This window comes from Agelaius phoeniceus, chromosome 10 (assembly GCF_051311805.1).
Source record: "Agelaius phoeniceus isolate bAgePho1 chromosome 10, bAgePho1.hap1, whole genome shotgun sequence".
In the NCBI taxonomy this organism is placed as follows: Eukaryota; Metazoa; Chordata; class Aves; order Passeriformes; family Icteridae; genus Agelaius; species Agelaius phoeniceus.
The window spans coordinates 26,253,797-26,268,897 of NC_135274.1; the positions used below are offsets into that span (position 1 = coordinate 26,253,797).

Here is a 15,101-nt window from a genome sequence, read left to right on the forward strand (position 1 = left end):
TTGGTCTTCTCTGACCTCCTCATACCTGAGGTACCAAAAACCTCTGAGCCTCCTCATCTGCCACGTCTGGGCACTTGCTGCTCTCTCAGTGAACTCCTTCACAGAATCATAAAGGCTGCAAAACACCTCCCAGATCACTGAGTCCAGCCTTTGACCAATCAACACCTTGTTCTCAAAAGGCCACTCCAAATCCATTAAAATGCACCTCTTTCAAAGCAAGAGAAAATGCCTTGAAAGTCATTTTGCCTATAGTAGCATTCAGTCACCCAAATGAGCTCACAGTCGACAAAGAAAGAGTCTCAGGATAAGAAATGAAGCCCGAAGTGGTAATCAAGATACTGGAGAAAATGGAAATGCAGTGAGCTCTGCAGCAGCTGAACAGGATCCCTCAGCAGAGAAGTGACCAAGGCACAAATCCACTGCTCTGCTGTGCCCCCCCTGCACAGACACCAACATCTGAAGAGATGGGGCAGCTCACTGTGTGCTCCCATCAAGGAAACAAGGCCTAACACTCCAGGTTTAAATTCTGTGCTCAGGTTCAGGTGGTCCCACATCACCGACCCTGCCTCGGTACCAGAGTCTGGAACAGCAGCTCAACAAAGCCCAACCCTAAGGGTGGATTCTGGGGAAACCTTCCCAGGTGGCAGTGGTGGAAGGACAGGGAAGCAGGGGGAGGTACCTTTGACGTGGATGCCCAGCTTCCTGAGGGCCTCCTCCACGGCCTGGCTCTCCCTCTTGCGCATGAAGCCGTTGTCGATGTGCACGGCGATGACCTGCTCGCGGTTCAGCGCGCGGTTCAGCAGCGCCGTGCACACCGTGGAGTCCACACCCCCGCTGAGCAGCACCTGCAGCACAGAAACAGCCTGTCACACCTGGGCTGGGGGCAGGGGCCAACACAGCACCCACCTGCACTGAACAGCACACTGCCCCAGCTGTGCCCCACACTGCGCGATGGCACAGACAGCTTTCATGGAAAATCCTCTCCTTAGGATTGCTCCTCCTGAGAAGCTGAGAGGCCTCAGGAACAAAATGTAACCAATGGTTATCTGCTGCTGTGGAATGCAACAGGTGGGTCTGTGATTGGGCTCATGTGGTTGTTTCTAATTAATGGCCAATCACAGTCAGCTGGCTCGGACTCCCTGTCTGAGCCACAAGCCTTTGTTATCATTCTTTCTTTTTCTATTCTTAGCTAGCCTTCTGATGAAATCCTTTCTTTTAGTATAGTTTTAATACAATATATATCATAAAATAATAAATCAGCCTTCTGAAACATGGAGTCAGGTCCTCATCTCTTCCCTCATCCTCAGACCCCTGAGAACACGGTCACAGGGCGACTCCCCCAAAACCTGGGCGTGCAGCACCCAAACCACCACAATCCTCCACATCAACCCCAGGCAGTGCAAAGCAGCCCCCAGCTCTGCCCCTACTCACCAGGACCTTTGAGGAGCCCACTTTGTCCTTGATGTCCTGGATGCACTGGAGCTCCCTGTTCTCCACGGTGAAGGTGCCGCTGCAGCCCGCGATGTCGTAGAGGAAGTTCTTCAGGATCATCTTCCCATTCACTGTCAGGCTCACCTCGGGGTGGAACTGTGCTCCATACAGCTTTTTAGACTCGTTTGCTATGCCTGGTACACGTGGCAAAACAGAAATGAATAACTGAGCTGGAACTGAAGGTGTAGCCAAGTCAAGCAAGAGACTCAAAGTGGCTCTTTGGGATTGGTAACTCCAGTGGCTTTCAAACTCCAAATTCTAATGTCCCACAATTTCCTGTGACAATCTCTGTGTGATGTTAAAGCCCTGCTTTCAGTACCTACATTATTCCTGCTCAGTTGAACATTCATGCAATATTAAATACAGTAACAAGTTAATAAAGCTTTAATAATTAAACAGTGCCTGACTTGCACTGTGACAGTGCAGAGCCCAAACCCCACTGGCACTGCACACCACAGTGCAGGTCTCCCTCTCCCCTGCCTTAAGGGCACAGGAGATTTTGTTTCTAAGGACAAACAACACATGCATGCTTTAGAACAATATAAGCTATATAAATAATGTTAACTTTAACCACATTTAAATCAGGACCATTTCTTTTAAAGTCTATTTCTTTATAATCATGACAGCTTGACATACAAACACACTCCAGAAATTGTTAAAAACAATCCATTTATCTGGCAATCAAATAACAAGGGCTATTACTCCTGTCTGCCATAATTCTTTACCAAACACTATCAGAAGACAAATTCAGGATAAAATAAATACCTGCTATGATGTTCCCAGACTGTGCCACCACTTTGAATCCATCAGCCACTTTATCCACGCTATCTCCATGAGTGAGGAGCACAAGCTCTTCCTTCTGAAGGCCTCTAAACCAGGATTAAAAACCAGAATCAATTCAGGGAAGAACAAAGACAGAACTCTGTGCCTTTCCGAGAGATGCCCCGAGGGGTTCCCACAAAAGCACATCTCGACAGAGCAGGACATTTGAAATGTCTGCAGGATTTCCTTCCCAGGAACAGCCATCTGCAGATTTGAGATGCCTCCCTTGGAAACTGCCCACGTCTCTGTCCAACACACCCCTCCTGCAAGAGGGAACTGACATTTACTCTGAAGGGTGTGTGGGTTTCTCCTTACAGACACCCCAGTACTGAAGTCCCCTCTGGGACATGGGGAGCCATCTGGAGTCAGTCAGGATAATGGGAGTCTTGCTTTTTATTTCAACAAAGTGAACTTTTCTTGTTCAAAACCAGGTGTTTTCAGGACAATTTGGGCACATCAGACAGCTCTGCATGAGCCCTACAGAGGGAAGATAATAAAACTGGAACAACAGGGATGAGTAAACTGTCAGACTTTTCACAAGGAACTTGAAAGCCATCAACAGAATTATCAAGAAGTCTAATTCTGGTTTATAAAACATCACAAAGCAGTTTTAAAGGAAGGTAGAAGAGGAATGGGTTGGATTTTTTGCGCCCTTTCCAAAACTGGATGGGCACCAACAAATACAAGAGCAGTGCACAGCAGGAGACAAGAGCTTAACTCAAATATTCTCAGATCATGGTGCACTTACAGTGCTCTCAGTGAAGACTCTGAAATAAGGAGTTTATACAACACTCCCAGCAAATACACCTGCTTTTTTAGAGCCAAGTGGAAAGTTATCCCTAAGTATTTGTTTCAGTGAGTAACCTGCTTATTTGTGACCACACTTGTAAAAGTTTTACTAGAAATTATCAGCTAATTCACTGTTTTAAAAAAAAAAATAACCTTCCTCTCATCCAGACAGCCCTTCCCAGGCTGATAGTGCTTTGATAAATGGAAATGTGTGTGCACCTGAAGAGTGAGCAGGTGTTGTCCAGGGTGATGCTGAACACTCCGTCCTCCCGAACGCTCTTCTTGTGCACCGTCCCTCCAAACACCTTGTTCATCATCTGAGAGCAAAGGGATCCATCAGAGAGCACATCCCCACCTGCACCATCCCTCACCTCCAAACACCTTGTTCATCATCTGAGAGCAAAGGGATCCATCAGAGAGCACATCCCCACCTGCACCACCCCTCACCTCACCTCCAAACACCTTGTTCATCATCTGAGAGCAAAGGGATCCATCAGAGAGCTCCTCCCTACCTGCACCATCCCTCACCTCACCTCCAAACACCTTGTTCATCATCTGAGAGCACAGGGATCCATCAGAGAGCTCCTCCCCACCTGCACCACCCCTCACCTCCAAACCCCTTGTTCATCATCTGAGAGCAAAGGCATCCATCAGAGAGCTCCTCCCCACCTGCACCACCCCTCACCTCCAAACCCCTTGTTCATCATCTGAGAGCAAAGGGATCCATCAGAGGGCACCTCCCCACCTGCACCACCCCATCCCTCACCTCCAAACACCTTGTTCATCATCTGAGAGCACAGGGATCCATCAGAGAGCTCCTCCCCACCTGCATCATCCCTCACCTCCAAACACCTCACCACATCCCAAAGCTGTAAGGATTCCCTCCAGAGTTAATCCTGGCTCTGTACTGGGCTCGTTCCCCTCTGCCAGCAGAGCTGCCACACACAGGGAGCAGAGCCCCACAGGCAGAGGTTTGCAAAATTCTGTATATTCCATAGTGTGCAGCCCCTTCCCTCAGAAACAGCTGCTCTGCAAACCAGCTGAGTACCTGAGGCCATGTCAAAAACCTGAATTATTCCCTTGGTTTTATTCTGGGACTAACCCTGGAAAAACCAAGATGCAGGAGCAGAAGCCATGCACCTAAAGCAGCCCTTGTCTCCCTGGAAGTTGGTTTTGCTCAGCTGGGATCCACCAGCTCCCTGCAGGACCACCAGAGAGTCCAAAGGGAAGTAAGGGTTATTTCTTTTCTCATGAGGGAGTGTTAAGCACTCTGAAGAACTCTGCCAGGAACAGCCCATGCCTGAGACACTGCCCCCCTTGTTTCCAGGGGAGGTGCCTTTTTCAGCACCCCCTGGGCAGAATCAATGAGTGACTGACAGGTTATATTCACCCTGACAAGAACAGGGAGTGTGGAGCTCAATTCACAGCACTGCAGCAAAGAAAAACCATGTATGCAACTGATCCCAAACTGGTTTGGGTTGGAAGGACCTTAAAGTTCATCCCATTCCACCATCCCCAGGAGCAGGGACACCTTCCACTACCCCAGGTTGATCCAAGCCCTGTGCAGCCTGGCCTTGGGCACTGCCAGGGATCCAGGGGCAGCCCCAGCTGCTCTGGGCACCTGTGCCAGGGCTGCCCACCCTGCCAGGGAAGAGCTTCTCCCTAATGTCCAACCCAAACCTGGCCTCATTCAGTTTAGGGCCATTACAAGGTCAGGCAGAGCCAAGAGAGGAACACACAGCAAGCTCAGCTCATCCATGATGCTGCTGTGGCTCTGCTCTGGCTGGAGAGCAGCTCCTGCAGCCCTGCCCTGCAGCCATGCAGAAAGGAGCCTGAAGGAGGCTGTGGACAGGCACATTTAACAGCTGCACTGGCTCCTGGAGGTGTTGCCCAGCCCCAAGGACCCCGTGCTGTTCCCCAGCAGCACCTGCATGCCATAGCAGATGCCAAGCACTGGTTTTCCTATTGTGAATATGGCTGGGTCGAACCATGGTGCATCTTCTGCATACACAGAGTTTGGTCCTCCAGATATGATGATGGCTCTGCAGACAGAACAGGAAGAAATCGTTAATCCAAACACACTGGTTGCCTTGAAATCTATTTACTGCAAGCACTGGCACTGTCTCATACCACTCTTAGAACAGATACTTTCTAACACACATTTCAACACAGATATCATTACATGCAACTTGATTTTTGCTGTCAGACCCAGCAGGTTTTCAGGGAGGGATTTCCCCAGTTTAAACAAAGTCAAACACAAACCATCATAAAAAGTATTTAAATTTTAAATTTCTCATAGCCAACCAGCAGCTATGAGAGAAGCAGGATGGCTGGGACAAATATAGAGTATTAGCATCAAGATATATATTTTTATATATGTATATATATACACACACAATTTATGAAGTCTGTGACATCTGGAGGAGACCTGCAGTCAAAAAATCTACTCCCTAACTCCTAAATCTGCTGAAAAAAAAGTCCCTTTGTCCATTCTGGTTATGCAGAGATGGCATTAGCAACAGGCTGAGAATTACAAGCACAATACACATGATCATGTAGGGTTTGGAGTCAATACTTCACCCTATAAAAGAAAATTAAACCATCTAAAAGGGCAAGAGAGAGTTTTTGCAAACCACAGTGATTTCCAGGACCATGAACTGCAGAAGCACCAGTTGGGCAACACTTCTGGCCTCGTGCTGGGATGGAGCAGGGCTGTACCAGACCTTGGACTCAGAACTGTTTGTTTCACAGAGAACATCAAACTTGCTCTGAGCCAGAAGTGCAAACCCAAACCAGACAGGAGCTGCACAAGTGGGATGAACAGAACAGAGCTGTTCTGGCTCTGAGCAGCAGGAGCTGCCCACTCCTGCCCGTGCCACCAACAGGAGCAGCCCTGGCACCAAGGTCACCTGCAGCCAGCAGGGATGGAGCTGCAAGGGGCAGCGTTTGTTCCCCTGCCTGCTGGCACACCCAGGCCAGCTCTGGAACCAGCACAGCTGATGTGGTGCAGTTTGACACAGAACCACCCTGAGAGCTGCTCCCTGCAGCTCCTGCACAGGCACTGCTGGCCAGCCTGGAGACACGGGGCATCTCCTGACCCTGGACTGCCATGAAGAGTCTGAACTCTCTCTGTGGCTGCTGCTGCTCCTGCTCCAAACCACTCCATGCACAGAAGCATCTGCTCAAGTGCCAAATGTACAGAACATTATTTAATATTAATTAGAACCACAGAACATGCTCCTGGAGCTCAGGGCTGTGCCCATTCCCTGGGGAGCCTGGGCAGAGCCTTTCCCTGATCTCCAACCCAGAACCCCCCTGACACAGCTCCAGTGCTCCCTGGGGTTCTAGGAAGGAATTGAAGGAATACAGCCACACCTATAGACTGAACATTGTGATGAGAAGTCAAAATAGTTACACACTTCTCTAGTCAAAAATAGAGTCCTAAACACCTGGGTTTTTTCCATGCCAGTTGAAATTTGGCATAATACAGAGGGGTTTGCAATATGCCCAAGTACTGAAGTACAAAAAAATACAAAAAACAGACAGTTTAGACTAAGAGGACTTGCATCTTCACAGCTGTGCAGGAGAAGTCAGAACCTGCACAGGATGCAGACTGTGCCAGCTTTCCTGCAGCACTGTGTGATTTCCTGCACACTTGTCTGTGCTGGTATGAATATCCCTTTCTCTGGTTACCCTAAACCCCTTCCCAAACAACCTGACCCAGCTCTGGAAAGCCCCTTTGCAGTGGATTACAGGCACCTCAGGAACACATAAAAACACCCAGGGAAAATGTGTGCATTGACAGCCCGAGGTCAGGACTCCTGCCAGAGCCCAGTGCCAGAGCCCAGAGTAAATCCAGAGCCAGGATATTGTGGGAAATGCTCATCCACATTTAGGTGACACTTGTCACTGGAGAGTGCTCTGAATGACGAGGAACTGCCTTTTCAAAGCCACCATGTAAACATGATTTAGCAAAGTGCTGGCTCTTGCTGCCACCTCAAAGCTCAGCACAGGTGCAGCTCCTCAGCCCTTCCATGTGTGAGCTGCAGTGTGGGAGCCTGACTGTGCCCAGGACATGGAAAATGCACCAAACCCTGCAGTGACACCACAGACTCAGTTTGACAGTGACCATGGCTGTGGATCTGTTGGGTTTGCTGACTGACACTGGACACAAACAGGTTTTGTGGACACAAACACAGTTATTGACCAGCCTGGGTGACCTGAAACCACCACCCCAACCTTGGGAAGTGACCTGGGGGAAAAGGCTCTGCCCCATTTCAGACAGCAACTGTTTGCAATGACAGCTCCCACAGGCCTGATCCCAATACTCTGAAAAACTTTCAACTGTTCTGAATTCTTCCCACTGCAAACCTGCATCAACACAAACTATTTACTGCTTCGCTAATTATCACTGATTGGGAAAATGCACTTCTGCAGCACTGTCTTATCTGTTACAGAGCACAACCAAAATCCCACGTGCACCACATTTCTGGATTTGTACCAAACTGACAAGTAAGTACAAATCTTTGGTGAGTTGTAGACTTCAGGGTATTTATTCTCCATACACAGAAGTGATGTATATCCTAGAAAGCCTAACAAAACATGAAAAATTAATGTACAAACTACCAAGTAATTGTGAGACCCTTCTTTGCTGCAAACAATGAGTGGCAGTGTCAATTAGGGATTTTTTTTTAGCTGCTTTCCAGGAACATCTGGCACGATTTACCACAATACCTCCAGTATTCAAGTTAGTTTAATTTAAAAAAATTTAAGTAAAAAAAATAAATTTAGAAGCCTACAAAAAATTCAGCAGGTAAAACAGCAAAATCATCTACATTTTGGCAGATAGTTAAAATGCAGCCTCCTGAAGGATGCTCTGCAATTGAAATTATCAAAATGACATTAGGAAACAAATGTCCAAAAAGGCATGGAGGGACAAATGTACTGGATGGATCTCTGCCCAAGTGTCCCCAGCACAGCTCAGGTGTTCCTGTGGCCACACTCAGATGGAATCATTCACACCATTGGCATTAGAGTGTTGTACACAGGCAGAGATATTATAAAAGAAAGGCTTTATAAAATCAGGGACTAAGCCTGTTGCTTCCTCCAAGTGCAGCTAACCAGCTGGCTTGTAAGCTTGGATCAAAGAAAGAGGCAAAGGAATAAGAAGCAGTTGGCACAACAACCTATTCTAGTAAGAAAAATAGGTTGCACCTGTAGTAACAGAAGATCTGTCCCATAAAAATCCACAAAGAAAAATGTAAACACCTTGGTGAAGAGAGAATCTTCGAAAAATGTAAACACCTTGGTGAAGAGAGAATCTTACCACATACACACAAAAACACCTTTGAACCAATGAATTGGGCAAGAAAACTACCAGCCACTTGGAGCTGGACACAAGGTCTGTGAAAACTACATAAAATGAGTTATGTGAATAAAGAATTGCCTTTCCCTATGTGAAGAAATGGAGTCCCATGTGCTTTGCTGCAACATTAGAGCCACTCCCCAGGTGGTGAGCAGGGAACAGAGAGCAGGGAAGGGGCAGGAGGTGAGCAGGGAACAGAGAGCAGGGCAGGGGCAGGGGCAGGGCCCAGGCAGTGAGCACGGAGCAGGGAAGGGCCAGGGAAGGCCAGCCGTACCTGAATCCCTGCTCGCGGATGGCGAAGGCCGGCGTCTCCAGCGGGAAGATCTCGGACTGCACGAAGAGCTCGCGCACGCGGCGGTCGATGACCTTGCCGTACTGCGCGCCCGCGTCCAGGATCACCACGGCGCCCTCGTAGTGGTGCTGCCCATCCTTGAGCTCTGCCCCGGCGTTCTCGGGCTGCCAACAGCACCCGCGGCAGAAACCACAGTGTCAGCCACACCCGCGGCAGAAACCCCACGGAACCGCCGACACCCACGTCAGAAACCCCACGGAACCGCCGACACCCATGTCAGAAACCCCACGGAACCACTGACACCCATGTCAGAAACCCCACGGAACCACTGACACCCATGTCAGAAACCCCACGGAACCGCCGACACCCATGTCAGAAACCCCACAGAACCGCCGACACCCATGTCAGAAACCCCACAGAACTGCCGACACCCATGTCAGAAACCCGACGGAACCGCCGACACCCATGTCAGAAACCCCACGGAACTGCCGACACCCATGTCAGAAACCCCACGGAACCGCCGACACCCATGTCAGAAACCCCACGGAACCACTGACACCCATGTCAGAAATCCCATGGAACTGCTGACACCCATGTCAGAAACCCGACGGAACCGCCGACACCCATGTCAGAAACCCCATGGAACCGCTGACACCCATGTCAGAAACCCCACGGAACCACTGACACCCATGTCAGAAATCCCATGGAACTGCTGACACCCATGTCAGAAATCCCATGGAACTGCTGACACCCATGTCAGAAACCCGACGGAACTGCCGACACCCATGTCAGAAACCCCACGGAACTGCCGACACCCATGTCAGAAACCCCACGGAACCACTGACACCCATGTCAGAAACCCGACGGAACCGCTGACACCCACTCAGCAATCCCACAGAGTCACCCACACCAGCAATCCTGTAGGGTCACCCACCCAGCAATCCCATGGAATCACCAACACCCATGTCCCACCGAGTCACCCACACCCCTCAGCAATCCCACAGGGTCCCCGAGACACGAGGCTGGAAAAGGCCTCTGTGAGTGGCCAGAGTCCAGGTGTCCACCCAACCCCACCACCCTGTTCACCAGTGAACTGTGCCCTCAAGTGCTGCTTGCACGTATTTTCAGAGCCCTCTCAGGGATGGTGACCCCACCACTACCCCAAGCAGCCCCCCGAATGCTTTACAAATGTTTCTGTCAGGAAACGTCTCTTGATATCCAGCCTAAACCTTCTCTGGCTTTACACTGACAGCCCACTGACTAAGCCAGATCCTTTTAACAACTAACATGTGCAAGGCTTTGCTAATTAACTATGCTAATTTATGATAAAAATTACAAAGACCGGCCAAGAAACTTCAAAATGCAAAAAACAAACAAAAAAGAAATCTTGAAGATGATAAGGACCAGTTGAGGCACTGGCAAGATAAAGGTGCTGGACACCAGCACAGAACATCCACCCCAAGCAGACACACAGACATGACACCCCCATCCCCCAAACAAAACGGCATAAATTAGGGAAGAAAAATGCTAATGATCTAATGAAGGCAGAGCTTTCCACAAGCAAGAGCTCATATGCCCTGATCACCATCTGCAGCCTCTCCATCTCTTTCCAGTTTCCAGTTCCACATGAACCCCAGCACAGCCCATGAGAGCATCAGCCTTTTTCTCAGGCAAAACAGCACAAAACTAAACAAAAAATGTTTTCCCCCCGTCATGCTGGCTCGTATGCTGAACTTGACTTGACATTACCTCCTGGAGAGACTAAAAAGGGGAAATTGAGAACAAATGTCCCTGCTAAATTATTAAAAAAAAAAAACCCAACAGATTTTGAGTGCAGCATTTGAGCAGGCTGCACGTCAGAACAAAGCAGTGGTTTCCTCTGAGCCCCTCACGCCTGAACTGCCAGGCCAACTTCAGCCAAATCTGAAAGAGTGCTAAAATACACAAGGCCAAGTTTCCTCTTTAAAGAAATGTGTGAGGAGAGCAGCTATTCCATGGAAGTGTCCTTATCAGAGCATCCCCGAGTAAGAATCAACAGCCATGCTCCAACACCAAAAATCCACTGCCTAAAGAATTGAATTCTGTTAAGGTGCTCTTCCCCTAACTTAAAGCTTACCCTGTCCTTGCCAATGCAGGATGGGGAAGGACAAACTAGGAAGGGTTTTACTTTGGCAAATGCTGCCTCCAAACACCTTGGAGCTCCATTTCAAGTTTTACTGATGGCAGGTTGGAGTGGTTCTGCTGGTTTGGCCCAGGCAGCAGAACCTCCACCCCAGGACTCGCCTGTGCTCCCATCACTGCTGCTCAGCCACGTCCACCTGGGGCAGGGATTCAGGCCAGAGCAGCCACGGGTGACTCTGGAGAGCATCATCCTGCTGGGACACAGCCTCCCAACAAACACACTGGAAACGTCCAAAGTTCACACCAGCTGCAAGGGGTTTTATCTTAATTAAAGAACCTAAGTGGGGGAAAAAATAGTGCTAAATCCCTCAAAAGCCTAAATCCAGGTTAAACTCAGATATTTAATTTTTGCCCTTCAGCTGGCAGCCAAGTTGCCTGATGGGGAGCTCTTAATGACATTTACTCCTGGGTTACACAACAAAAAGTACACATGCTGGAAGAGAGCAGACTTGAGCAGCCTCACCCCCAGCGAGGCAGAGTCACCAGAGCTGTCCTCCCTTCCAGTGCAGGGAGGGAATCACTTTTACAGTCATTCTGGGCATTTTCACCTGGCAATTTCTAAATTAGCAGCTCTTGCCAGACAGACCAACATCCTTGTGCTTTCCTGAGCCCATCTTGGGGAAAACACTATTCCTAGCAGTGCCATGTTTTTATTTCAAGTCTTTAACTGTTTCAGAGCAATAGGTTGTGTCATTTAGGGCCAGAGCTCTGCAGCCCACCCACAAAAAAACGACTAAACAGAAGTTACTGTTGGTGTCAGCTCAGCTGGACTGATAACCAAGCATCCGCACCTGTAGCTAATAAATAAATGAATAAATCTGGTTTTCAGTGCCCTACCCCCTGGTGCTTTGGGCAGGCAGGTGTGGTTAATGGGGGCATAAGCAACAGTTATGGGGGAGACAGGAGCGTGAAAACAGAAAGAGCCTGAAGTTACACCAGGAGTAGCTTGAGAAGCACTGCTAAAGCAGCATAAGTTGGTCTGTGTCTGAACCTGCATCTCCCTCAGACCCCAGCAGAGGCAGGACAGCAATCCAGACTCCTGTGAACTCACCAGACAAGCAGAACTGTAAGGGGGTTCAGAACTAAGAGAGCCCAATGTGCACCACCGTAAATCACAGGCAAAAAGAGGAAAGGAAAAAGGGAGAAGAGTCATCACAGGATCTGGCTTTACTTATTGAAAGGCACAGTTCCAAGGCTAGGGGTTTTAAACCCCAATTTACCACGGGAAACGTCACTTGATGAAATCCCAAAAGGAACAGATGCTGTTCATGTGCAGCCAGCACGGCAGCTGAGCTCTGCACACCAGGGCGTGCCAGCAGATTTAGAGGACAGCAGACAGCCCAGCTCCTGCAGGGACAGACAGGGCTTATGGAGCCAGCACCTCCTCCTGCTGGGGGCTGACAGCCCTAATGAAAACCCCTTTTCCCCTCAGTACAGGTACAACTAGAGCTCCTTGTCTTCTGGTCTATCACACAAAAGTCAGGAGAACGCACGGGTTTTGAGAGCTCCTGTGGAGCTGCTCTGACACCTGTCCCAGAGGTCCAGGCACGGGGCAGAGGCACCAGACTGCTGTCTCAGAGTGGGACTGAAAACAGGCTAAACCCTCCTGCACACTGAGAGAAGAAAGCCTCTGCTCAGCTAACTCAAGTCACAAGTCACCCTGAACACCACGGACCCGGGACATGGCACCAAGGTGCCACCTGAGCCGCGTGGTCACCCCAGCTGTGCTGCCAGCCTCATCCCAGCACCTCCGCTCCACCACACCAGCACTGGAGGACAGAATCTTCCATCACTGCTGATCTTCTGCATCAAAAACAAACAATTCTGAGTTCTCTAGTGAGCTGAGGTAGGAGAACTGGAACCAGGCTTGGTCACCAGCCAAGGACACCACAAATCCTACCAAGTGCCTTAAACTGAGTGTGCAAGCTCCTAGCAGCCCACTTGTGCAGAATCAGGGGATTTTTCAGCATTTCACACACCCACATGCTTGCAGGTTGGTCATTAATGCAATTTATAAACCACATTTCCATACAGACCAGTCCCATTCTGGAGTACTGGAAAATAGCAGCAGCTCCTCTGTCCAAGCCCCGGGCCCTGAGCTTTCACCCACACTGGTAACTCAGGACAAGCCTAAACCAGGAGCCTTGATCTTAAACTTTCAAGCCAGCACAGGTTTTACAAGAGTTTAACTGTTTCCCTGTGGTATTAAAATTAAGCAGGTCTAAGAATGCTCACTCATATTTCACAGCATAACAGGAAAGCAGCTCCGTCAAACTCAGGCCATCGCCAGGAGCGAGACAAGAGCCCCCAAATCTTTCTATCAGGGAGGCTTTAACAGACAGGTGTGTCCTGCAGGTGTCAGTGGGCTGCAGGAGGAGCAGGAGCCGGTCCCTGCACAATCTGCTCTCACTCTGCAGGATGAGCCGGGGCTGCACACCCCATGGCCAGGAGAACCGGAGCCCCAGGAGCAGCCCCGGCCAGGGAAGGTGCCTGTGACCACGGCGGGGAAAAACAGGCCAGAAAATTCACACAGGAACGAACCGAGCACTCAGAAACCCTGCAGAAGCACAGCTTCTTACAAATGAGATATGGAGCCGAGCAGGAGGGAGGAGAGGAGCAGCCCTGGCCAGGAGGGGAGGTTGCGAACACGGCCAAGGGAAAGCGTGTCAGAAAACTTACACGGGACCAAGCGGGCTCCCAGAACCGAGCGCCCGAATCCCCCGAGTCCCCCCGGGTTTTCCCAAACTAGATAAAGAAACCAGAACAAGTCTTTAATCCCGCCACAGCAGCGGCTGGAGGCAGCTCGGTGGGAAATTGCATTATCAGAAAGCGCTGGAAGTTCCCGCGGCGCACGGCTCGCTCCGTGCCCCGCTGTGCCCGGGCCACACGGACACGCGGCCGCAGCGGGACACGGCCGGTGAGGGGACACCCGCGCCGGGGCTGGGAGCCCTGCCCGTGCCGCTGGATGAACCGAGCCCATGGCCCGGCTGCGAGCGGGGACACGGCAGGGCGGGGTTAGGGTTAGAACGGCCCTGCTCGGGGGGTTAATCAGTTAATTAATGAATTAGCGCTCTGCGAGCAGCCAGGGCTGCGGCTGCGGCGCGGGCGGTCCCGCTCCCCTCCCGGGCCCCGGGGCCCCGCCATGTGCCCGGGCGGGCCGGGCCGGGCCGGGCCGCAGCCCCGCGCCCCGCGGCCGCAGCACTGACCTTGGTGTCCCCGTTGCACAGGGCCATGGGGGCGGCGGGCAGCGCGAAGAAAGGGCCGCGAGGAGCCGCGGCCGATGAGCTAATGCCGCCCGCGGGAGGAGGAGCCGCCCGGCACGGCCGCTCCGGCGGAAGGGGAGGAGCGGCGGCGGGGTCAGGGGCGGGCCGGGGACACGGCGGGGACACGGCCGGAGAGCCCCGCACCCCGTGGGGTTTGCGCTCCGACAGCGCATTTTGCTCGGTTATCGGGGTAAAAACAAATCGGAGCTTTGCAGTGAGTGGGGGTTTGTGCGTGAGCATCCTGTGGTACCATGGGATCGCTGGCTGCTTTGGGTTGGGAGCTTAAGCCCATCTCGTCCCACCCCCTGCCATGGGCACGGACACCTTCCATCGACCAGGTCCATCCCGGCCTTGGACACTGAACCTGCTGTGCCTGCTGGGTGAATTCCCCAGCGGACACCGGAGAACGTGACTGCAGCCGTGGAACCCTCCTGGAGCGGTCCCGGGGCGGTTTTGATGCCTTTCCCTGAGCATCAGTGTAAATAGAAGGAATGAAAGAAGGGGTGAATGAAGGAATTCTGGTAAAGGAATTCGGATTCTGCTGTCAGATTCCAAACACTTCTGACCTGAGCCTTATAGAAATGTACAGGTTTTGTTCAAAGTCGGGCTTTCTGGTCTGTTTTTTCTTGGGGATGTGTCCTTCTTTTACAGTTCTATTTTCATTGGCATTCAGGCAGGGTTATCTCACAGCACATGGCACAGGATTGTGTCCAGACAGGTCTGCAGTATCCCCAGTGAGGAGACTCCACACCCTCTCTGGTCTCTGTTACAGTGCTCGCAGCAGAGATCTTCCTTCTGTCGAGGTGGAACTTTCTGGGCTCAGTCCCGGTGCCATTGCTGGGTCTCGGGAACAGAGCCCTGGCAGAGCAGAGCTCTGACCCTCCCTGCACCCAGGGAC

At 50.9% G+C, this 15,101-nt stretch overlaps 1 protein-coding gene across 8 annotated transcripts in view; it reads right to left on the minus strand.

The window, feature by feature from the left end:
- The window catches only part of GMPS (guanine monophosphate synthase), a 29,396-nt gene extending 15,115 nt beyond the window's left edge, over positions 1-14,281 (minus strand). For all 8 annotated transcript variants that reach the window (XR_013183732.1, XR_013183730.1, XR_013183728.1 and 5 more), the window contains exons 1-7: positions 14,147-14,281; positions 8,742-8,923; positions 5,030-5,144; positions 3,322-3,419; positions 2,257-2,360; positions 1,432-1,625; positions 680-845 (exon numbers count right to left, since the gene is read on the minus strand). Coding sequence is in view for 1 of the 8 variants with exons in the window: in XM_054639116.2 (XP_054495091.1) it covers positions 680-845; positions 1,432-1,625; positions 2,257-2,360; positions 3,322-3,419; positions 5,030-5,144; positions 8,742-8,923; positions 14,147-14,173 (886 nt within the window). In the remaining 7 variants the exon portion in view is untranslated. The remainder of the gene's footprint in view (positions 1-679; positions 846-1,431; positions 1,626-2,256; positions 2,361-3,321; positions 3,420-5,029; positions 5,145-8,741; positions 8,924-14,146) is intronic.
- Between the last annotated feature and the right edge of the window lie 820 nt (positions 14,282-15,101).